The sequence below is a fragment of the Labrus bergylta genome, chromosome 19, assembly GCF_963930695.1.
Source record: "Labrus bergylta chromosome 19, fLabBer1.1, whole genome shotgun sequence".
Taxonomy (NCBI): Eukaryota; Metazoa; Chordata; class Actinopteri; order Labriformes; family Labridae; genus Labrus; species Labrus bergylta.
This window is the reverse complement of record NC_089213.1, coordinates 19,312,643-19,336,653: the sequence shown is the minus strand read 5'-3', so window position 1 is coordinate 19,336,653 and position 24,011 is coordinate 19,312,643. Positions and strand designations below refer to the sequence as shown.

General features: G+C 40.9%; 2 protein-coding genes across 11 annotated transcripts in view; both read right to left on the bottom strand.

Annotated features, from left to right (window-relative positions):
- Positions 1-18,484, bottom strand: part of spire1a (spire-type actin nucleation factor 1a) — a 30,259-nt gene extending 11,775 nt beyond the window's left edge. For 4 of the 9 annotated variants that reach the window (XM_020631616.3, XM_029276963.2, XM_020631619.3 and 1 more), the window contains exons 1-4: positions 17,986-18,482; positions 13,955-13,986; positions 3,606-3,878; positions 1,399-1,524 (exon numbers count right to left, since the gene is read on the bottom strand). In XM_020631616.3, coding sequence (XP_020487272.1) covers positions 1,399-1,524; positions 3,606-3,878; positions 13,955-13,986; positions 17,986-18,319 — 765 coding nt within the window. In that variant the 5' untranslated portion in view covers positions 18,320-18,482. Of the gene's footprint in view, positions 1-1,398; positions 1,525-3,605; positions 3,879-13,954; positions 13,987-17,985 lie in introns of all 9 variants that reach the window. The other 5 variants (XM_065948087.1, XM_065948086.1, XM_065948085.1 and 2 more) reach the window with 2 other exon arrangements.
- A 1,305-nt stretch (positions 18,485-19,789) lies between these two features.
- si:ch211-215i13.3 (brain and acute leukemia cytoplasmic protein) lies at positions 19,790-23,497 on the bottom strand. Of its 2 annotated transcripts, none has more exons than XM_020631681.3 (3): positions 23,114-23,497; positions 22,715-22,836; positions 19,790-21,134 (listed from the first exon to the last, which is right to left on the bottom strand). In XM_020631681.3, exons 1-3 carry the CDS (start codon positions 23,238-23,240, stop codon positions 21,012-21,014), a joined length of 372 nt encoding a protein of 123 aa, XP_020487337.1. In that variant the 5' UTR covers positions 23,241-23,497; the 3' UTR covers positions 19,790-21,011. The 2 variants fall into 2 exon arrangements, with proteins under 2 accessions (XP_020487337.1, XP_020487336.1); XM_020631680.3 differs by having other exon boundaries at positions 19,790-21,137; positions 23,114-23,489.
- Between the last annotated feature and the right edge of the window lie 514 nt (positions 23,498-24,011).

Here is a 24,011-nt window from a genome sequence, read left to right as displayed (position 1 = left end):
TAGTTTCAATTGAAGCTAGTGTCTGTCTTCTGTCTAGCCTTTGAGAAGGATACCAAAATAGAAAAAGGTATTTGTAGGCTGTACCTGCTAACAGAATATAAGCAGGTCTGTTCCCATGAAAACTTTGTCAGCCATTCGTGCTCTGTTGCTGTTCTGACCACGGGCGGATAAATTCATAGATAATCACGGTCTGTCTGGTGATTTCAACACTGAACAATTCCAGAAGAAACACCTTCACCTAACAAATATTCCTTACATCGAGGCTGTCCAATCAAATCAGTGCAAAACTTAAAGTATAACATGCATAATATCAAAATGGTTTACAATTCTACAATTCCCTTAGCAGACGCTTTTATCCAAAGCGACGTACATCAGAAGCTTAGCTGAGTTTAGCTGAGTGGTTTGATTGTGAGTGCCTTGTGCTGAGGCTACGTCCCTCGATATTTGCTGCATTATTTCCCCCACAGATCACAGATGTCACGTTCTGTCCCTCTCTCGGCGGTCCCATCAATAAAAAGGGCATAAAACCTTACATCTCTAAAAAATAAAAAAGCACAGTCTTGCATCGAATATAGCTCTTCTCACCTCCTGACAAAATAATCACATTTCTTTAACACTACAAATTTAATTGTAATATCTAGGTCTGCTCACACGGAGCATGAAAAAAATAAATAAATCATGGAAAACTGAATCACAGTATTTCATGAGTGACTTAATAAACTAAAGCACATCTTTATTAACAGCACGTTAATAGTCTAAAACAGGCGCCCTGTAAGAAACACGGGCTCTTAAGGGAACCCCTCATTAATCATACTCGATTACTCGAGCAACAGCAATCCACTCAGAGAAATAAATCTTCCAATAAGCTAATAAACTGAGATGAAAACAGGATGCCAGATCACGTCCACGTGCTCAGTTAAGTCATGCGCTTGTTGAAAGCAATGTTGAGATCTCAATCGCTGTGACAGGGAGGTCAGTCGGGGACACACACAAACACACAGAGTCTCAATCCTTCCAGACCATTGGCACTTTGAGGACTGTTTAATTGCTATTGTTGTGTTTCTGGACACCACCGAGGTGTTTCCATTCCCAGCCTGCAGGCTTAACAGATCCTCCTTCACTCGCAGTTCATCTTCATATCAAAGCAGAGTGGTAAACCCCAGGATCAGGAGAGTGTGGCTCTTTCTTTCATCTTCTCTGTTTCTCGTAACACCATTGTCACTTTCAGTTTCCGATATAAATTTGGGGTATGTTAATGAGTCAGATGTTTGGAGTTCGATTCATGACTTCTGGGAAAGTGGATGAGCAGATGGTGTTGTTTGTGTTTCAGATTGACCGTGACTTACCCTCACCAGATTTCTCATTAGCTCACAGACGTCGCATGCTGAAGTTTCTTACCTCTTTGGCACTCTTGATCTTCTCCAGGAAGGTGTTTAGCTCCTTCGTCTCTGCATAGAGAGCACGACACACAGCCTGGTAGTGGTTGGGGGCGTCTGATGGGCTGGGGAGGTGTGAAGAACATAGCTGTGCAGGAGAAAACAAAAGAGGAATGGGTTATATATATAGGAGCATTCGTTACAGAAATCTTTTTAGATGTATAACAGGATATGATGACACATCTTAACGCAACAGAAGAAGTGGGAAAATAGTCTTAAGGTTGCAAGCGAGTCCTCCTTCAAAAGATCTGTTATGAAGAAAAATGAGTCAATGTCAGATCTCATCCCCACATGTCTACAACAGTTTTATAAATACACATCATCTGATAGCCATGTACATTGATACTGTAGGCTTTCTTTTTTAATCTGTTAAAATCACTGAATGACTCAATCCACACACTAAAGTGTACAAGGAGTCTACAGCTCAGGCACAGCAATGCTTCATGCTAACTTCACTGCTACATGATACTGCTGGGTAAGTGTACTCTTCATGATGTTCCCCGTCTTACTGTTTTGGCACTAGCATGTGTAGCAGGAGCGGTAGAGTCATTGATTGCGACAACGCCACCTGGGGGAATTTCACCCCCAGGAAATTCTAAAGCTAATTTTTTTTTTTTAAATACTAGGGTCACACAGGTTCGAAAGATATACCACACATGCTAACGTTTCCCAATAAGAACCGCACATAAGTCCAGCTGAGGCTGATGGGAATGTCATTTTGTTTCGGAGTTATTTGGTCGAAGCTGGTGAAATCGTGAGTGCGATTCAAACTCTGCCTTTCAACAGCGTGAACCGGATGATCCTGTCTGAGCAACATACCCTGACATACACCATCATCACATCACCATCACACCATTTAAAGCTCTGACCCATGAGGTATTTTGACAGCTCATGCATTACTCCACCAAGCAGCCCTTTTTATATCGTCACAATCGCAGTCAAATTATCTCCAGGGACACAAAGGAGAAAACCAGACCGATTACATATTTTCAGTGTTCTCATGTAAAAAGGTGTGGATCGCCACAGGAATGTTTGACTCAGCAGAACGCTTTCTCATTCACTGAAGGGGAATTTCACAGGTAAGAAGACACCTGAGCAGTGAGTGTTGACTATCACGCTTCAAATCCAGCTGAGTCCGTTTTTCCCCCCCCCACTGCTTTAGCTTGACTGTATAAAAAACATCTGTAGCTTAACTGAGAATATACAGAAGTATGTTGGGTTGATGATTTGCTGTTTAATTGATGGCCTCTTTAGTGTGAAACCATTTGATGATTTAATGAACAACAATTATCATCAAAGAGACTCGACAACAATGGAGAAACTCCTCAGCTCGCTCTATTTCGCTAAAGCGTGACAAAACCGATTCAGGACATCCACTGCCTAACTATCCCGGTTTTATTTGGCTGCTTCACTGGCAAGTTCTGTCACCTATTGTCAGCTTAATGTGTCACTGAACCCTAACCAAACCCACCTATGTCTGTATGATGGACCACCAGAGTACAAGGAAAGGAAAGAAGGTCAGTCAGGAATAAGCAGTAGCCGTGTCATAACAGCATTTTACACTCAGGAGAGTGATTGTTTGGAGGAATGAGGGGCTAACAGACAGCATTTAACAGACCTAACATTTGTGTTCTTCACCGGCTTCATTATAGGGAAGGAACAGGCCGTGAAAGTTTCTAAGCCTATTCCTCAGATACCAACATGTTTATACAGCTATAATTAAAGACTTCATGTTCAGAGAGTATTTGGGGAATTTGCAGTGCGACACCCCCCATCAGAGGAATACATTTAGAGCTGGAAAGTGATAATGGTTTGTTGATGCAGCGCCTGTTAACAGACCTGACTTCAAAACGTCTGAGCTAAAAAAGGAGATTGTGCAAATATAAAGGCTTCATCAGCACTGCACAATTAATTGCAATTTCAGCATTGTCGTGATGTGGGCGTTCACAGTAAACAAGAAGAAAAATGATTCCATGTAAACAAGCTTTCGCTCAGCATGTTTATATTTGACCTACTGGATGGAGGCCTGTGTATAATGTCCATGCGTTTACACCATGTTTATACAGCCAGATGAAGCTGAAGTTAGCCATCAGCTACCCTGAGATTAGTTGGTGCCAGGTAAGTGTATGTTTATGTATATAATGTGTATTTTGTTTTCCAGCGACCCACCATGACGATGTCTCGATAGCAGCGGATGCTTGTGACTGAACAGGTGCCGGGAGTGCAGACGAGCTCCTCTTCCTCCTCTCCTTCCTCCTCACACTCGTCCTCCTCCTCTGTGGCTTCATAGCCCTCGTCAGGACACGAGTCACTCTCCGATTCCTGGATGTTGGTCATCATGTCGATCAGGCGCTCCAGCGGAGGGCTGAGTTCACGCTCCTCGTTTTCTTTGAGGCCGTAGTCTAGCGCTTTATAGATCATGATACCCAGCGAGTCGATTACCTGCAGCAGAACAGAAATAGGGGACGTTAGAGATCATGCAAATAAATTAGAAACCCCGGCTTTCAAATTATGCTAAAATAGTTCAATTATGGGTTTTTTTCAAGTATGGTGAATGAGCTATATTAACTAGCTAACTTCCTAGCTTTAGGAAGGGCAGTCAAACCTTTTGGTGAGTCTTCTTCTGCTTTTTATTTTGACTGCCAACATTGTGTTCTGTCTCACAAACAGGCAACAGCTTTGTTTTCTCTGTCCCTGCTGCTCCAAAAATAAATGGCATATCCTAATAGAACTGATCCAGTTCTGGAGCACCTCTGGGTGAGCTAGATAAACAACTCTGTGGACTACAAACTCATATCACATGAGCAGACAAGATGACAGGTCCTATACACAAACCTGAAGTGAAATTAGGCCACAGTGTTCTTCCACACAGCGTGATTATTACCCACAAGCTGAGGAGATTTCGAACACTGCTGTTCCTCAAGAATATTGAACAACGCTGCTCTTTCAGTGCGGGGTGTTCTGATGGCTTAATCTAACCTCATCTCTCAGATGTGTCGACTGTGTGAAAGCACAATGAGCTTAAAAATGATACACGGGACAGGCGACCTGGAAAACCCTTTAAAAACAGAGGAGAGAAGAACGTTTTTCGTCAGAGCTCGGAGAGGCAGGAAAGATAAGAGCTTTAAAACACTGAATGTGAATTCTGGATAGCAGCACTTGAAAAAGATTCCAACAGACTGAGATGAGCCGTCAGTCATCAGAGGCCTTTTAACACAAAATGGTTTAGTTGATTAGTAACTAAATTAATTAAAATAAATTAAAAATCTCCCTAAAATACTTTTGACTGTTTCTATGAAGCCTTCAACTTTGACCAACACTCTGTGCGAAAGTCATCACTTAAAGACGAGAAGGTCACTGAAGTATCGAGTTTCAAATTAAATGAACCTTCATTTTCTTTCATGAGATTCAGCATGACAAAGTTTTCTATTCCATAAAGCACCCATAGCTCTAATCTGAAATTCACTTTGTCAAACATGTATATTTTACAGCCATTACAACGCCTGTCAAAATGTCAAATATTGGATCAGAAGAAAAAAAAAACAGAAATAACTTCTCTTCTTCGTCTTCTTATCTGGATGGACCTTTTAGTCATAATTATCAGATTTCATTCATCACAACAACTCGGTTATTTGGATCATTTGACACTGATACCAAACACACATTGTTCAGCATCTTTCAATGCTTTAGATATTTATATTTTAGTGCTTAAACCCACTACAGCTCAGCCTGCAGGACTAAAAATACTGCAGCTTTAAATATCACTGGTTTTGTACCGCTCTGGATATCTAAATGTCTATCTGTATTTTCAAAGCAAAAGGGACCTCTCTTTTTCATCTCTCTGGACTCATTTGTGAACTTTTTATAGTCTTAATCTAAGTGTATATACTGTTTTTACAATACAATAGCGCTGGTATTTTTTACGTCTCTATTTTGATACTTTTTGCCTCTCTTATTTTATCTCAAACCGATCCTTTTCAGTGTTTTTTCTAATGACCATCAGTCTGTTCCTATGTTCCTACTTTGGGCTGCATGTTTGCATCAAGGGTGTTTTTTAAATAAAGTTGGGTTGAATGTATTGCAAAGTTTAAATATTAGTTTTCTATAATATCACACAAGAGTTGTGTCAGTTCACAGCTGCTGTATTTGAAAAGGATTGAAAGTAAAGATCCCTGACGGTAATGGCTAACTGATGTTTATTTGTTTTAACGGTGGACTTAGTTTCTCAGAGTTTGCAACGTGCGACAGGTTCCATTGTTTTGACAGCAATCTCTACAAAACAGGAAACAGTGTGCAATAAACGAGCGATCTGCACTTTCTTAATCACTGAACAAAATGATCTCTGAACAAAATGTCCCTTCTTTCAATTCAGGAAGATCTTAAATAATACTTTAAAAACAAACTAGTTGTTGTCAGCACATATTATTTTCTGCTATTTAAAAACCACATTGCTACACACCATACCTGTGGTAACAACAACAAACACATTAAAGCTATAAAGAAATGAACTTATTAAATAATAAGCTGACTGTACTGTATGTTCTTACACAGAAAGGAATGCAGGACAGTGTTTAGAAAGGGAGGTGTCCTAATAAAACATGATGAGGGCGAGACTGCTGTTGATGGGCATGGCTGCCAAAGCTGGGTGAGGTGCCAGGGAGAAGCACCTGTCTGAGGTCTATGGGACCGCAGGGAACAGAAAGCAAGGGAGTTTACCGAGAGTGTTTGGGCCCAGCAGCCGAGACGAAAAATCATTACACCTCTGACATAATATCAAGCGTTTATGTACCACACTCATGTTTGGTTAAACTCACTGAGACCTTTTTGACAGATTGTTTTTACAATTAATCTGTTTGAGATGCCTCACTGTCTGGTCTTAACTTTAAGGTAGAGGAAGTCCTTCAGTGTACTACAGTTTTATCATTTGTGTCAAAAGAGGCTGCACACTCATTTAGATAAACTCCTGAAAAAAAAAAAAAAGAAATCACGTTTGTTGTGTTGCTGTCATCATTCATCCAACATCTCTGTGTGCGGCTGATAATCCTGTACCAGGGCGAAAATAAATACTCTATTCCTTAGTGTCTTGTTATGTAACCTTATAATCCATCTGCAGGACAACATGCGCTGTAGTGGGCGGTGACGCTACGGACTGCTGGAGCGACAAACAGCACAAGGGGTTTCTTTCATAGCGACTGAGCTTTACATTGGAGCCCAGCAGGAAACTAAACATCTACGATCATGCATGCACAGTGTTAATGTACCCGTGTCTAATTCAAGCACTTGGATTAAAATAGATGTAGTGGTTAAGAATGTTTCTATACTGTTTAGCCAGCAGATTTCACACCAATTCCCCTGCCAGCACATACAGGTTTGAAATCATTAACTGTAGTTTTGAGCACAGACTGGCTACCTGCTCAAGGCATCACTGATTAAAGCACTCCAGTTATCCGAGGTTTAGGTGCACTGTTGTGTGAATAATGTCAGCGTTGACTTACTTGCCAATTATTTCAGTCCTGCATAAGAACAAAATATAACTGAGCTACTTTAATGTAATCACTTCATTCAGTTCTTTCAATCAAATAATGCTTCCCTTTGAGTTGATTTCAAAGGAAATGGAGAACAGCTCATCTCAAAGATCAATATTCGGTGCTAAGGTGATTGACGTAAAGGAAGGAGGAAGAAGAAAGCTTGGTTTTGGTAATACACATTGCAATATTATCTGCAGTCTTGTGACTCAGAGGACTGAGGAAAAGATGGGCACAGCAGGGGGGGGCAGGAAGAAGAAGAATGAGGGGGAACTAGTATGCTGATAAAAAAAAAATGTTTAGAAAGACAGCCAGAAAATCCACCGCTGGGTTTCAGGCAAGGGCAAAAAATGTTTAGAGATAAACCACAAATTGAAAGCAGGCTCCACCCAGAGTTCGGTGGAAGCCTGCCATGGTGGATGAAACACGCATATGTTCCCATCACTGCAGCCAACTGCAGGTGAAACAGGAAACAGTTTCTAGATGATTCTTAGGAAATGCAGCAAGAGGGAGTCATCTGGAGGTCAAAGAAAAATAAAGCATCACTGACACAGGCTTACATCTTGTGGTCAGTGTGCCAGCTTCTTTTTTTTCAAATGTTCCCAGCAGCAGGCGGCCTGCGTGAGAAAAGGCTCAGTGCCCAGCGTCCTTTTTCTGAGCGCTCCGCCTTTTCTGTGCGACCGCTCCAGCACTTCTAGTTGAAATGTTTTCAACTATTCAGAATGGCGCCGTTCATGTCACAGGCGCTCTTTACAACGAGCCAATCACATGGTGTCGTGTACCCACATCCTACTGGTTGGAGGGGTGATAGGGGGGCGTCATTATTATTCAGCTATTAAAGATCATTATCCAGACAAAGTAGGAGAGCAAGCATCCTCTCCGCTTGATGCTCCTAGTGAAAAACAATCTCAAAAAGAAAACATACAGACAGACAAACATATGGAGCAGTGTGGCTCATACAGTGGCTGTTGGAAAAGAGGCACGTGTAGCGTTTTTATTCCTCAGCGCTCATACGCTTCATCCAAGCAATCCAGAGCGCACAGCTAGCACTGCTCTGCTCGAAAATAAACACCAGGTGGACCCAGGCCCTTACTGTGCTCTTTATATCAGAACCAGCGTTTCATATTATTCCTGAAGATATCCATTCAGAATTTTCTCGATGCTCCACTAGGAGGCAAATTTTCTCAAGCTCCAAAACACGTAACAATTCCTGAAATCTTCTATGAAATCAGTGCTTATGACAAGAAATGCTTCAGGCTTCTGTTTTCTAAGAATGAGCCGTTTTATCCTGAAAAACCTCCTCCTTCTATTGGAACCACCGTCAGAGGCCTCATCCTCACAGAGAATCAGTGAGTTTAGAATATCCTTCGGCTCCTGAAGGAATGCTGCTCTCATAACCAAACGGTTTACCTCGTCGCCAGCGGTAGCTTCCAATGAGCATAAAAAGTTTTAAAAAATGATGACTAAGAAATTGCATGCAAGGACAAATGATGGATTATATCATAATAAGTGAGTATGGGAAAAAGTAGTAATGGCTGAATTTGTTCTGTATTCTGACCAACATGACAGAGAAACACACCACTAAAGAGACCTGCCTGAGACCTTCTTCCCATTGTTGGATTAAGAAGAATAGCAGAGAATGCCTTCCTATCAAAGCACTGCCTAATATGTTTGTAGATTTATTTTCATTTCTCAGTTTTAATATGAATAAGTGATTATTATAAAGCTGAATTCATACAGGAAAACCGCAGGAGAAATACTTGAAGAAGGCAGGTCAAGTTAGGAGAGACAGATACAATCCGGCTCAATGAGGAGAAAAAGAGGAGCGACCACGCTGGGTAACGCACCAGTGAGTCAAACATTACGCAGATGGGCAAAGAATGAGCTGTTTGTGTTAAAGGGCAACAGTCCCACAAACACATGAGATGGGAAAGGTCCGACTTGTCTGTGTATGCAGGAATATGTAACTGCTGCTGACTTTTTGGAATCTATGCTTCTGCTGATAAACTCTGACATTCTCTCATTATCACTGGAGATTTAGAGTTAAAGCTACAGCTAGAGCAGGTCAACAAGAGACTAAACTGATCATAATGCCCCTTTGATAAAAACAATTACTAGCATTGATTGTTCAAATATATGCCTAGTATGAAAAAGATGTTCATTTGAAAACAGAATTCTTGCAGACTTCTGCAAATCTTTGGCCTGACATGATTATACAGTTGCCACTGCAGCCCACAAAGCAGACCGCCGAGCAGCCCTAAGCATTTTCTGCAGCAGTAAGAGCAGAGCCATCACAACACAGACAGTTGCATAACCACCCGAGCCCAAAATCTGCAGACTGGAGGAGCGGCTGCTCAGCCTCCTCCTGTCTGCAGCATCACTATCACAGTTCATAGTGGGACAGATTCTGATGATGCAAGCTTTGCATTCATCTGTGAGGTCAGCTGGAAACTGCTGAGGATGGAGAAAGTGTCGCTGCGGCTCAGACAGCTATCACTGATATTGTCTGTCCTCATGTCAAACTGTCATGGTGACATTAGAAGAGGAGCTGAATAAAGCTCAATTCTATCAAACAGCATCTTTAGTTTTAACTCAAAGGAAAGCAGTCCTCCAAAATCTGAGATTACATAATATTATCAAGAATCAGGTTTTCCAGGGTTAAAAAATCCTTAGCAACACAGAAGTCAATGTATCAATGCCAAAATCATTCTACCAAAAAAAGAACAACCTCAAATTTACAACAACTCTTAGGTCATCCTCCTGAGTTTGATCTAAATTTTGTCACAGTTCCTGAAATGGCCCTAAACGCAACACCAAATCAAAACGTCTATTCAGGAAATCAACCTCACAGCACATTGTAGCAGCCGCTGGAAAATATCTGACAGAAGATCTCCTCAAATTTGACACACCGACGTGAAAACTCAATCCATATATCAGGCTTGACTAAAGAGAAGAAAGAAAATCAAGGTGAAGGTAAAAATAGAGTTCCCTGACTCAAATAGCTCAATAATTTGCACTCTGTGGTTTTGTGTTGGATGCAAGTTTCCTCTGTGAGCACATATGTAGCCCTGGAGGCTGTAATACGAGCAGCACTGGTGCCTAGAGCTTTTTTTGTCAAAGAAATCTATTGACTGATTGGGATAAAAGCAGAACGTGACAATGGGGTCAGTGGTACATGGGTATATGGATCAGAATGGGGGCCAGCCATCAACACAAACAAACTTGAAGCCATATAAGCAAACAAGCATGCCGACAACTGAGCGTAAAGATCTACACTACACAAGATCTACACAGCTGACAGGAGGGGGAAACTGTCAGAGCTCATTGCCTGCAGTTACTGGTATAAAGGACGGGACTCACATGCAGACACACGCAGGCCCTGTTCAAGCAGCTGCAATGTGGAAGCCACTACTGTACATAGTGTACATGCAAACAAATGCAAGATGGAGCCAATTCAGAGCCAATCACATCTTATCTGGAACCATCTGGGTCTGGGAGGAGGACATGTGAAAACAAAGATCCAATTTGATCCTTTGGCTTTAAATTTAAATAAAAAGTCAAGAAGGTCAATCGTTTAAAATATGATTGGTCAATTTTACCTTGAAGATGAAATAAAACACATTGATGGCTATTTGCTAATGAATTAAATACACTCTATTTAGAGATCCATTTCAAAATCCAAAGCTTTACCCTTTGCATGACGCTGCTGGCTAACAACATTTCAGTCCAAAGTCAGGCTGAAGGCACCTGAGCAGACCTGGCAAAGTGAAGAACCTGTAATAGGATACTACTACTTCTAATCTAACCTTAATCTTTCATTTAGAACAAACTGGGTTAAGCTAGTCTTGAAGCCTGCAACAGAAGGTGCAACTCACACACACAAATTCCTAAATGTTTAGTACCAGGACAACAGAGCATGACAAAAGGAAAACAAACTCATGACTGACCAGCCTTAATGAAAAATAACAGCGTGCTACCTTGTCTGACATTGTTGATGATTATGTCGACACAGATTGTCTGGTTTAAGTGAGGGAAAGTAGGTCAATGTAACCCAAGCTAGGGAGGATCGCCAAGAGACATTAGTGGGCAGAAGCCGAGAGTGACATCGACTTGTCTGCGGATTCAGGAACACAGGCGCCTGAGACAATACACGAACACAAGGTCAAAAAATTAGGAACAAGGGAGTACGGCCAAAATTTGAGCTCATGTGAGAGCATTAAATCCAAGAGTATAATTAAAAAAAAAAAAAAAAAAGGAAAAGCATCAGGGCTCATTTAAAGTTAGAGATCCTGTTAACTGCCTGTCAGAAGAGAAAATCTTATTTAGCAAAAAAAAAAAAAGAGAGCAGGGCAGTTCAAACAAAACCATCGTCCACTGCTATGCTAGCTTCCCTACTTGTGACGCTCTGACAAACAGCTATATTTAAATCTAACTTTCCCATTCTAACATGTTTTTTTCCAAATACACCTGCTTACATTTAAGCAGGTGTAGCATCTACATTCTTAGCTTAGCATGTTAGCATGATAACATTCAATATACCCTACAGTACACAAAATATACAAGCGTATGGGACATAAAAGAGATTTACTAAATCAAAACTCATTTGCAAGAATCCTCAAGTCAAGTGGTTAACATGTCTACGAAAAACGTCAAGCAACAACCAAAAAATGGTTGACAGCTATGACAGCTTCCCTGCTGTGAGGCTATACTGAGGATGGAACAGCTTCAAAAAAAAATGTGATTTTTTTATTTTGATATACTTCATTAATCCCAGAGAGGAAATTCGGGTTATTTAGGGACATGCTTCTCAATCACATAGGTTCGATTCACACACATGCACAAACAGGACCTGTGGACATGCATTGTGTCAGAGTGGGGCTGCTACACAATGCAATGCAGGGAGCGCACCAGAGCAGTTCAGTGCCTTGCTCAAGGCAGTGCTCAGGAAGTGTCCTGGCACCTCTTCAGCTACCAGACCAACTTCCATATTATAGGTACGCACTGGGACTGCAGGACAACCAGTGACCCTACGGTTCCCAACCCAAGTCCCTACAGACTGAGCTAATTGAGCTAAATGCTAACTTTCTTAGCTAACCTCACATGTTCAAAAGTGCTTCCTGACTAACTAACATTTAGCAGGCTTAATATTAGCCATGGTTACAATCCCAGTTTAGCATGTTAGCATACTCAAAGAGTAATTTCTACAAAACAACACGTACAGCTAAGGCTTATGGGAATGTCGTTGCACGTATTTGCTAGCGCCATGTAATTTACAACAATCTTGAAGTTGACTTTAATGTATGGATACACTTCCGTCACAATCCTTCCAATAGTTTTTGAAACAATTACTAACTAAAACCACATCCCATTCTTAATGTGCCCTCAAGTGTTGAATCAATGAAGCTTGAAGAAAAATAAACATTTTGAAAACATGCATCATCTGGGTCCAGTGACGTGGCAGATTTCATATCCTAAGCTTCTCAAATAAGCATTGTGTAAGATGTTGTGCATTTCAAAAGCACCAGCAAAGCATGCACACTTTTTCATGGTAGTAAAGCTGTTTCAGCAGCCCCTAGTTGAAGCGTGGGATTTCATCATAGGATTCCATCCACGTTCTGTCAGCAGAGGTGGAGGAATTCTATTTCCCACTAAGCCATGCAAAACACACACACACACACACACACACAGACTGTGCATGCCTGTGATCACATGGGCTGCAAGGCAAACATGAAAGACCATCAGACTTCTCAGAGTTGACAGAGGATTCTCTGTGTAATTACTGTATGTACACATAATGAGGCTTTGGGACGGACTTCTCCTCCCAGCATTCATCAGTGAACCATGCTTGACCAAACATCCACTGGCCACATGTCCTCTTCACGTGGCTCCGACGGTGATGCTTGGGTGTAAAATAGTACAGGAAGTGATGCGTTTGTGAATAAAAAGAGAAGGAGAAAACAGATGTGCTCTCTTTTAAGTGCCCTTCCTTCAGTGTGAGAGTGCAGCACACACAATAAGTGCAGAATGAGGTAAAGAGAGCTGTTTGCGCAGAGCTCACTCCCACTCACTCATGTTAAGAGCATCACGGGTCAGGGCTCAATCTCCACACAGCTAACTGAAAGGATGATGCTTGTCGATTGGTCTGGACATGTAGGGAAAAAAAATATGAAAGCAACTTCTTGCAATATGTTGAATGCTGCAATAATTTTACTTTGGTAAGAGGTGACTTAAGTTTTTTTCTGTCGGCAAGAACAAGTACAGAAGGAACATTCCAGGAAATTAATAGAAAAAAACAAGTTATTACCACAATAAATATTATTGTTATTCACCACCATTAATAAAACATTCATTCAAATGACGAGGAAATTCTTTGCTCAAGGCCAATGTCAGCAATTCTACAGTACATTATTGCAGCATAAGCCTACCTGTGGTTAGATTGCTCATTTAAGGGCACACTCACACTAGGCAATCTGTACCGTGCCTAAGCATGCTTCACCCCTAAAGTCCAGTTCGCTTGACTAGTGAGTGCTCCGATCCGTGCTCAAGCACTGTACACTTCCTTGGCCCTGGCACGCTTCAAAGAGGTGTGCTTCGGCACGGTTCAGTTCATGCCCAAGCACAAGCACGGGGTACACAACACGGACAGCCGTCATTATAAAGAAATCCCGGAGGGTTCTGGCTGTATCTGACTAAAATGACTGAAAATAAGCCACAAAGTCAGTAAAGTAGTGTCATGGTCAGGTCAACTTTGTGCCAGGATGTGCCAACAAAACTATCAAGGGTGGGAAGCTACAGTTTCCGAAATAGTTATGTGAAGGTGTTGACTGAACTAATGCATGACAGTAATGGAGGGGAAAATGAATCTATAACTGAATAAACAAAACATTATAAAAAAACATTCTGCATCCTGTGGTTCAGAAAACTTCTGGTTTGTGACTAACACTCCTTCATTTTACACAAAATGACGTATGAAAAGCTTAATGTGAAACTCACCTCTAATGACGTGGGGGCCGATCCGTACTTGTCTGTAATGACAGAACACACACAGAGAAATCATTATTAACACTTACAGAAACTGTAGCACGTTTTTAATTGTGCATGTGCTTATTAGTTACAGACAATGAAACAAGGCAATCATGCCCTGTGAATGATTTATGCGCGTGTGCTGTTCACTTAGGGAAGACATATTTAAAGAGAACAGACAGAGTGATCACACGTCGCACAATGTAACAGAACATCAAATATTAAACCAGAGAATGGAGAGGAGCATGAGAAGTACAGTTGCTGAACAGCACTGCAGAGGACAGTAAAACTAGAGAGTGAATAAATTATCATGTTTTCTCTGCAGTCACTTCAAGTTGCCTGAGGCAGATGGTGTCAAAACCTGCCACTGGGGGGGGGGGGGGGGGGGAGGCTGGATATAATACAGTATGACAGTTCAAACACCCACAGGACACAGACATCCAACCATTGCGCCTATTTATTTCTATGAAAAGCAAAACATCAATCTCAATCTTAAGGTTTCCACTCATCTGTACTGAAAAGATAATCTTATCTCTTGTTTTGGAACTTACTTTCTCAACACACCTGTACCTCTACATGTTCATATACGGGCTTAAAAAGTACACGGAGTACATGTCTTTCCCTCAATGAATATTCTAAATTCTCCTATTGAACAACATTACATGAGACTTCCCTTGAACTTTTGACAGCTAATCGCTAGAGCCGGTAGAACATCAAGGTTGAAAGTACAATCAGTGTGATAGATCATCACACTTTAACTCCAGTCCAGAGGGTCAAATTAGCTCATCGCATATAAATGGGACACTTTGGCCAATGATGTCATCTCTCCAACCTCAAATTTTACAGCTATTCAAAGCAGTTTCTGATTAAATGGGACTAGTCTGATTCCTTTTGCTGTATCTAATGTTGTTTTTAATATAGAGCAAAAACGTGTTTCAGTCCTGTGCAGGTCACAACCGTTTACAGTCATCTACCAACGCTCGTCTGAGAAACACAGGGTCCTCTGTTTGTCCCAGCCGCAGAGAGACAGCCTGGCCAGGCTCCTTGTTTTTCTCCTTGGGTAAGTTAGTCACAGAGCGGACATATTTGGAGCAGTGTTCAGAGTCACCCAGACAAACCTATTCACAGAAATGTCAACCTCTGTGTCAGGGTACCACTTTTAAAAGTGTTGTTTTGGTGTTTTCAAAACAAGCAAATAAATCCTAAAGGAGGTGGTGCAGCTTTATTCAAAGCCATTCCCGAACACAAGGATGGATCCTGACCAACAAAGGGTTTTTGGGACAGCTACTGTTACGGGGGAAATTCACTGATTACTATATGGCAGCCGAAAGTGCATATCTGAGCTGCAATGAAAACAAGCGTGTTATTTTAAATACATCTTATATATGCAAGGCTACTCAAAGGGCTGCTTTCCTGAATCAATAAGTTTATAAAAAGAGTATTTTACATTATCATAGTTTTTGACACACTTCAAGTGTGGCTCACCTTCTGCTGAGCTGTGATGCTGTTCTATATTTACTGCAGACAGTGCTGAGAGAGCTGTAAACTATAATGGTGAGAAAATCTAAATCACCCCAAGCAAAGTTTTCTGCATTTTCTGGTCTATTTAAAAAAAAAACAAAAAAAAAAAACACAGGGATAAAAACATATACACACAAATAAAGCAAAATCTCTTTTAGTCCCATATCAGCTACATAAGAGATACATCTGTTAAGCTCTAATGATTTCCCCCATCAGCTGTTTGAATTGTGCTCCTGCTAAAATACTGAACGCACCAAACTCCTCCGTACTGCACTGCTGGTATGAATCACTGAAGATTTTGTTGTAAACAAGTGTCTCATCTTGATGCAGCATCCTTTTCTCAAAGCATCACATAGCGAATGGGAACGTATTCTTCCCCATGCTGCATGTAAACAGATATGACTGCAGGAGGACAGGCAGCATGCATCTTGCATCAATTCAGCCTAGAATAACACGGGTATTCACTGCCATGCTTCTGATGAGTCTAATTCTGATTGCTATGCATCAAGCGAACACTTGTTCGCTCTGATTGCTTTGCTAGCTAAACAGCACTGAATGGCTCTACAAACTCCTGATGGAAGCAATACGAAAAGCAGAGATTTTGCCAGTGTTCACCAAATCTTGCAGTCTTGTCACTGACCCATGTGCAGGCCATGCATGGGTTGTGCAATCATCGATTTTCTGCTGCTTGGTTAGTCACCTTTTAAGACTAGCCGCAGAGTTCCCAAGCTTAATAATAAGCCTCATGTCTCTCTCATCGCCAGGCCTAACGAGAAGAATCAGGACAGGGCCAGGCTGTCCCCAAAAGACCTCAGCCAGTAGCCAGAGGAGAAGCAAAGGACTCTTCCCCCCCCCCTAATCTCCAAACTCATCTGTACCCAGACTTCTAAAGTCTCTGCATCCAATCATCACATTTGTTCTATATCTGCAGCTGCCAAGACTCGCAGCAAGCAGCACTGGCTGAATGTATCTATTTAGAGAGTGTCATTTCCCACACAGAGCAAACACAGATGCTTGATTAAATGTTGTGATGAAGGAGTGCTGGACTAAAGACAGACAGAGAGAGATCAGGGGGTGGGGAAATATGAAGAAAATAAACATGTTGGCTAATAAGTTCCCAAGAGAGAGAGAGCGAGTACCTAACCTTGATGCCTGAGGCCTTGTTGACAGCCACACCTCCTCCTCCCACCCAGCTACATCTCTCACATATTAATGGAATGCAGTTTAAAGGCGTTGAGACGCTTTGTACATCTTTAACACACCTGGACAGAGGTACAGGAACAAGGAAGCCAAATAGAAATGTGTTTTTTTTAAACTACATTGTTGCTGTACTTCTCAGCATCTAAACCGCATTGACCGCAAACCGAATCTTAAAGAGTTGAATGCTCTCAGCTAGCATCCAAAATCTACCCATATTTATTTGCTATTAATATTTATTTGAATCAATAGACCGCCTGTTACTGTGTGTAAGGCCGTTTTTGGCAACCTGTTGTCGGGTAGATTAGTGATAGATTGATGACTATGCTCATTAAAAGATTAACTGTATGGGCTATAAAATGTCAGAATGCAGTGGAAAACCACAGATCACATCATATTGTTTTGCTTAAACAATAGTAAAAAAAAAAACAACCTAAAAAAAAAAAAAAGGTATGCAACTTATTTAGAAGACTGGAATTCTTTGCTCAGATTTTGGGAGAGGATAATCATAATTGCTGCCTAATCGTTTCAGCACTGAGGTAAATACAGCTACATTCTTCCAGTAGATGTCATGGACCACAATTCAGTGGAACTACTTTATCTACCCCCTATGCTCCTCCGCCTTACCACATACTTTCACCAGACCGCATCACACGTGTTTCCACCTCCCTCAGGTGCACGTAACATGAATCTGCGCCTTTCACCTCATTATAACGCCACTAATCGTTTGGGCTGAGTCATCATAGGAGTCGTTTTGCACGGTGGCCTTGACGTTGCTTTTAATTCTTCGCTCTGGACTGGACCCAAGGTGTCCTGCAGCTTCACTGCATCACATGGTTCATTGTTTACTGTAGGGATGTGACCGCCGCATGAGAAGTCATTCAAACACACAAAAAAAAACAAAAGCAGCCAGGTGTTAACACTCCCGTTTGAATTGCGCGACATGATTAGGATAAACGTGATTCTATTTTTATTGTTGAAACAAAGCCTGGCTGGTGATATCATCTAATAAATCTCCCTAACACTGCGTCCATGATATATGATGTAGGCCTATTATTAAAAAAGCATCGTCGGTCTGTAAACACATTCCCCACATGGCTGGATGGAGACAGAATAACAATATGGCCTCTTTGTGAGGATGCTCCATTCGTTTGGCCTGTGAGTGATGTGAATGGACATAATTCATGGCTGCCAGTCGTTTAGTTGCGCAGTTACTTTCACATGATCCCAGGTTGTGACAAAAAATGAAAATCCTGACACCTGCCCGGTCTCGGTTCGTTTACCTGTGTTGCCCTCAAATTGCAGTTTAACAGTCCCGTCTCTCCAGATCCTTACATCCCCGGGTCCCTCGATCCTCCTCGGGTAGACTACAGCCGAGGCACCGGCAGCAGACTTGGAGCCTTTCCTCCGTTGTGTCTGCGCTAAAGTCCGACAGCATTGATAGCACACTGCCCACGCTTGCTCCTCGTTTATCGGCTGGCTGTACAGATGGAGGATCTCCTCCAGGGAGACGTCGACGGCTCCGTCGCTGCAGTCCATGTTCACTTCTCCGGAGAAATCCCGGAGAATGGTCGGAGAAGTGAGCATCCCGTCGTCTGTCCCCGGTCGCTTGGCCATATCTTCATACCATTATTACCCAAATAACAACGAGAAAAGAATTGAAGGACTATTCCTCTCGGTTTCACACATAGACTGTAACTATCACAGCGTTACCGTCTCAGTCAGCTGTTTGTGTGAACGACGGACGGCTGTGTGAGCAGTGAGCTGACACGAGGGCTCCGCGTGGTCCTGCTGCCCGCCGGTTTTCTTCTCTTTTTATACACCGGAACTTCCGCCAACAGGTGTGTAATCAATATTTATCCAATCCCCTAATATTGTCTATTCAGTTGACTGCTTACATTTGCCTGACATTTTCTTTTGGAAAAGTTTGATTTTTATTTATTTATTTTTTATACATAATCCCCCCTAGTCTTGATTTATGTTTGAATTAACTTGTTCCTGTGTATTTTGCTGTTGTATGTTCATCCTCTTTAAGAGTTTGTATAAACATTTTTTGTATATGTTAAATTTGTCAATAAAGACAGTTAAAAAAAATTGTCTATTCAGTCTTTTCATAGTAAAGTGTTTAAAATAGCTCATGAAGTTGAAAGTATTAAAGTACTATTTATATGATATTATTAATATTTGGAAAAAGCAAAGTTCCCACAGTAAATTATAGCCTATATTGTTTAGTGTGAAATTATTTTAAATTAGATTTTTGTTTTTGTTGATTTTATTTCTTACCTGCCTGTTTCTTTAGTGTGATATTCTCCTGGGGATTAACTGCTCCCCTTACTATGACTATTTACAGATTCAGAAAACCATGCAAGGAAAACAAGGCCTAGAAAACAATAGTACTTCTTAACGTTAGTTTACTCTAAACCACTTATCAAACTTGTTCAATCCCAGTCATAGATAGAACACTAAAATGTCCCTCAGCTGTAACAAATAATACAGGGTTTTTTTGGGTTTTTTTAATTACACATTCACTTTCTTCTGGTGGACATGCATGAATGTGATTTGTAATTGAGTACATGTTATACAATATTGAATTTAATTGACTAATTAGTCTTTATAGGTCTTTAAACATTGCCTATTATTGATAGGGTTGATAAATTAGCCTTATTGGTGGCAACTGGGCAGATCCTTTTATTTGTCTGCATATTTATGGCCACTGTCTAATTAATTATAGCACTGGGAGAGATCCAAATAATTCTTATTTCATAGATAACAAATCTGGTTACATTTTGGGGCATTTTTCAATATATTATAGTCATGGTTTCTGTAGGGAATGTACACTTTAAAGTAAATGAATAAGAAGCCTTCAAATCATGATCATTGTTGTTATACCAAAGATTTACTTTTTTATTGTTATTTTTATTTTATTCTGTAGGCCCAGTATTAGTCATAGCAAACAAATAATATTACTGTAAGTAAGTCATGTGATTGGTGGTTTGGTATGACATTTACACAGTTAATCATCAAAAAGTATTAATATGGGAACTTAAGAAACTGGCAATGTTTTTAGCTGAAAGAAGAAAAAAGTGGTACATCTTGTGTGTTAAATTTTATATCCACCACAAAAGTTTGCCTGTAAACATTTTCAAAGCCATCATTGCAGCGCATTGGTAAGACTCTTAACATAAACAGCTATCACAACAGAAAATGTGAGGTCAGACTCTGCATTTACTAATAACACATTACCAACAGACTTCCTTTTAATTAACCTTCTGCATAAGTGAACATCCTTTTTACTAGGTTTCTTCAAGTGGTTGCTGTTGATGCCATTAGCAGTCCTCTTGAGGTTTCCATCAAGAAGGTCCCAGCTGGTCAACAACTCCCTCTGCTGGTCATACATCTCACTGTGTGGATGATATTTCCTGGATCCAGCATTTGTTTTATTTGAATGTGCCCAAAAGGCAAAATGTTTTATACCACAGAGCTTGTTTTTGCTAGAGTTTGGGCAGAGAAAAGGCTGAATTAATTTATATTTGATTAAACCATGCAAATCAGTGTAAGCAACACAAATGCCACACAATATTATACAGCGTAAGAGAAAATGTAAGAGAGATGGAGACAACATAATTCTGAACAAATCAAAAAAACAACTCTCAAATAGAAAACTTAAGCTGAAGTTGAGATCATAGTGAATAGTAGGCACATGCGGGTGTGTTTCTCTTTTTTAATCTTGCAAAGGCTGGAAGTAACGATCTTCAGCCCTCAAGCTTAAAAGGCTCAAATCTGAGCCTCTGAACAGCACTTCAGGGTCTTTTGAATGAGGAATCATTTACAGCATTGACTGAGGTTCAACAGCATCATCATTGGCTCTCACACTTTCTTTTTCATTCAAAATAAAAGGAATATACTTGCACAAAGAACTAAAGCAAAGTATTTTGGAAGGCCCCACAGAGACAACATTTGATGTGCAGATTGTGATTATCATGTGCATATGAGACACTCTGTTCTTGTTTCTCTTTAGCTCAACACAGTGACGTATTCCCTGATCGGCACTGTAAGCATGGCGGAGAAAGCATGGTGGAGAGCGTGAACACTGCGGTTCCACTCTCTCGCTTCACACATGCATTTGCAATGGCACGACAAAGATGCAGCATCCCGAGATCTTTGGATGAGACATGTGCAGGTGCTTATGTTGTAAATCGCTGAGATTGAGAAAGTCCCTCGCGTACATCCTCCTCACACTTTGTGTTCCGCTGATCCTGCCTGAAGCTCCGTCCATCTTCCTCTATTTTAATAGAGTCTTAGCTCGTCTTCATCTCTCATCACACGTGTTCCCGGGGTCATCATCTCCACTGCTGTTGATGCTGACCGTCTGCCCGTCCTTAGACAATGCACTGGCCTCCTTAGACGCTCTCCTTTTGGAGTCACGAGTTGTCTGCTGTCGAACAATTCAGGGTTTTAAGGTTTGATCAAAAACTTTCAATGTCAACATACAGGGCAGAAATCAGGTCGGCTGAGTCACTGAAGCGCTGCTTTTAGGTGAAAACTTCGATAAACAAAACAGTCTGGATGTATTTCTTTGATTAAATTAAATTTAAAACATTGAGAATAAAAATGACCATAAAGGGTTTTCTGCCCTTCTCTTTCTATCTGATATTCCTTAGATTTTAAGCCTATACATTAAATTTAGAGCAGATAAAACTGACTGGAATTTACAGTCTATAGTCTGCGCTTACTTTCTTTGTGCAGTTAAATCTTAATGTGAAAGAGTAGCCACAACTATGATTGAATGAAGCTCTCATGTTAGGCCATGTTCCCAAGAATCTAGGATACCTTCATACATGTAATTATTCTCAATCTTCACTATTTGTACTTACAGCTACATAACACTTACATTTTAAAGTCAATTTCTGTTCTTTTTCTGAATACATTTTTTAAATAGAAGATTTGAGACAAAAGTGTAAATTACCAATTCAAGTTTTCTTATTCTTTCTTTGACGCAGACAGTCAGCTTAGTTCCAAATAAACTAAGTAGTGAAAGCGCACTCCTTTGGTAAAGGACTGAAAGTAGTTATAAGTTTCATTATTTTCCAATCAACTGTTTCATTTTAGATTTCATCTTGAAGTCTATATAATAGGGAAACTGAGAAAATTGCCATGGCAGGTTCTGTGATCCCAGAGGGACATCCCATCATTCCTACTCTAATTCAAAATGTAATACCTCAATACTTTGGTACCATCAAAGTAAAGCAGCATTTACTCACTTTTACTGCATAACATTATGTTCCAGAGCACAAAACAAAGCCTGTGCACAGTGATACTTACATGTTCACATTGGAGATACTGTGTAGTTGTTCTAGCCTACATAAAAAACATAGTTGTTTATCTTTGGTTGTTTATAAAGCTGTTTTCTTTTTTAATTATAACTATTTTTTAAAGATTAATTTTTGAGCTTTTTGTGCCTCTATTGGAGAGCTAGTACTGTGGATAGAGTTTGAAATCAGGGAGAGAGAAAGTGGGGAATGACATGCGGGATAGGAGCCAAAGGTCGGATTAGAACCTGGTCCGCACACTTGGAGCCTCCGTACATGGAGTGAGCGCACTAAACACTGAACCACTGAACCACCAGCTCCCCTTTCATTTTTAGATCAAAAGGTATACAATGTATCTCCCATTAAAAAAAAAAATCGTAGTTTTCTGCTCCCTTCCTAGAATATGAAGTGAAGTTGAGATTTGTAATAACTTCTGACTTATTCAAGACCATTTGAAAACTGTTTGTGTGGTAAGTGCTGCTGCAGTGTTGTTTCCTGTCACTTTGAATATTCCTGTCGTGCATGTAGTAGAGATTTCAAACTTTATAGGCACTTACTGCTCCAATAAACGTTAAATCAAATTAAAAATATATATTTTTTAAAGACCTCATCCAGACTGATTCTGCAGAATTGCTTTGACATGATATCTAATGTAAGAGAACAGATGTTTGTAGGTGTTTCCGTGCCTACACCTGCTACCTACATCTGTCAGGGATCTCCTGGGTCTCCTGTGGCTGGAGCCGGTGGATGTGAGGGCCTGCTTCCCACACTGGGTGCCTGTGTTCACCATCCTCTTCTCCCTCAGACTGACATCCAGAGCTTTACCTGTGGACAACGATACACACTAAAGTTAAATCACCTGAAACGTAAAAGAATTCTCCAGATAGCTTCTTTCACCTTAACGACAATATTAGCTGGATAGTGCAGAACTGCAGTGTCAGGGTGTTGACAGAGCTGTGTTTTGATTGGTGCGGAGTCCTGGACGTAGTATTCAGTTTTTTGTGTGTGTGTATAAAAGAGCTTGTGTTTTGAATGCGGTTCGGCCTATTTCACATGCAGTGAAGGTGCTCTCTCTTTTTTCAGTGACAGACAAGGCTCTTACTGTTTGCAACAGGCAGGGAGGTCTCCACATCCGTATTTGTTAGCCACGTCGATTCCGTTTCTCTGGTCCAGCTCTCATGGTACCTCGGCTCGATGATCGCGTCCGCCCGACTCCCTCCACAACCCATCGGGGAAAAAGAATCATGCACAGCCGGGGGACAGGGGCTGAACACGGCTCGGCGTGTCTCAACGCATCCTCCCCGCGTCTCTACTGCAGCACAATCTGCGTTTCCCTCTCCATCATCATCATCATCATCATCAGCCGGTGGTGGAGGATGATGCTGCTGCTGCTTCTCTCCACAGACAGTAGGCGAGCAGCAATAACACAAACCGGAGCTATCTGCGTCATCCGGAGACGAGTGGGGGAGTTAAAACTGCATCCAGTCTGACCGCTGATTGGCTGGGAGTAGAATCATTTCCAGCTGGTGTCATCATCATCATCATCATCATCATCACTACCACCATCACCATCATCATCATTATCATGCAAAAATGCACCAACACCAGTTCAGGACAATTGTATAGAATTTAATTACAACTGTGTTTCAATATTGTCATTTGAGTATGCACCATCCTCACTCCTCCTTTTCCTCACCAGAACATGTTGTTAGTGTTAAAATAAACATATCAAAAACAGACTGACTTACAACTACATTAAAGGATTTAATAAACAATGAATAACTATTTTAAATTCCACTTTTAAAGGCTTATTAGGCTTATTAACTTGTTTAAAACAAGGACCACTGGGTTGACATCTCGTCTTAAATGCTTTCCTGAAGTTAAACGTGTTATTGTTAAATTTGAGTTTCAGGTTCCCAGGATGTGACACATTGCTTTTTTAGTTATTGAAAATCCAAGAATGAAGGGTCATCAGGGATTCCCTCTTTCTAACAAGACAC

Bases quoted from the DNA above. Each gene is read 5' to 3' on its own strand.
- si:ch211-215i13.3 (XM_020631680.3), bottom strand. From the start codon at position 23,240: ATGGGTTGTGGAGGGAGTCGGGCGGACGCGATCATCGAGCCGAGGTAC. The intron at 22,837-23,113 runs GTAAGAGCCTTG...CGTTGTCCACAG, and splicing joins CTCCCTGCCTGTTGCAAACA to GTAAAGCTCTGGATGTCAGT. The intron at 21,138-22,714 runs GTAGGTAGCAGG...ATTGTTCGACAG, and splicing joins CCAGGAGATCCCTGACAGAT to CAGACAACTCGTGACTCCAA.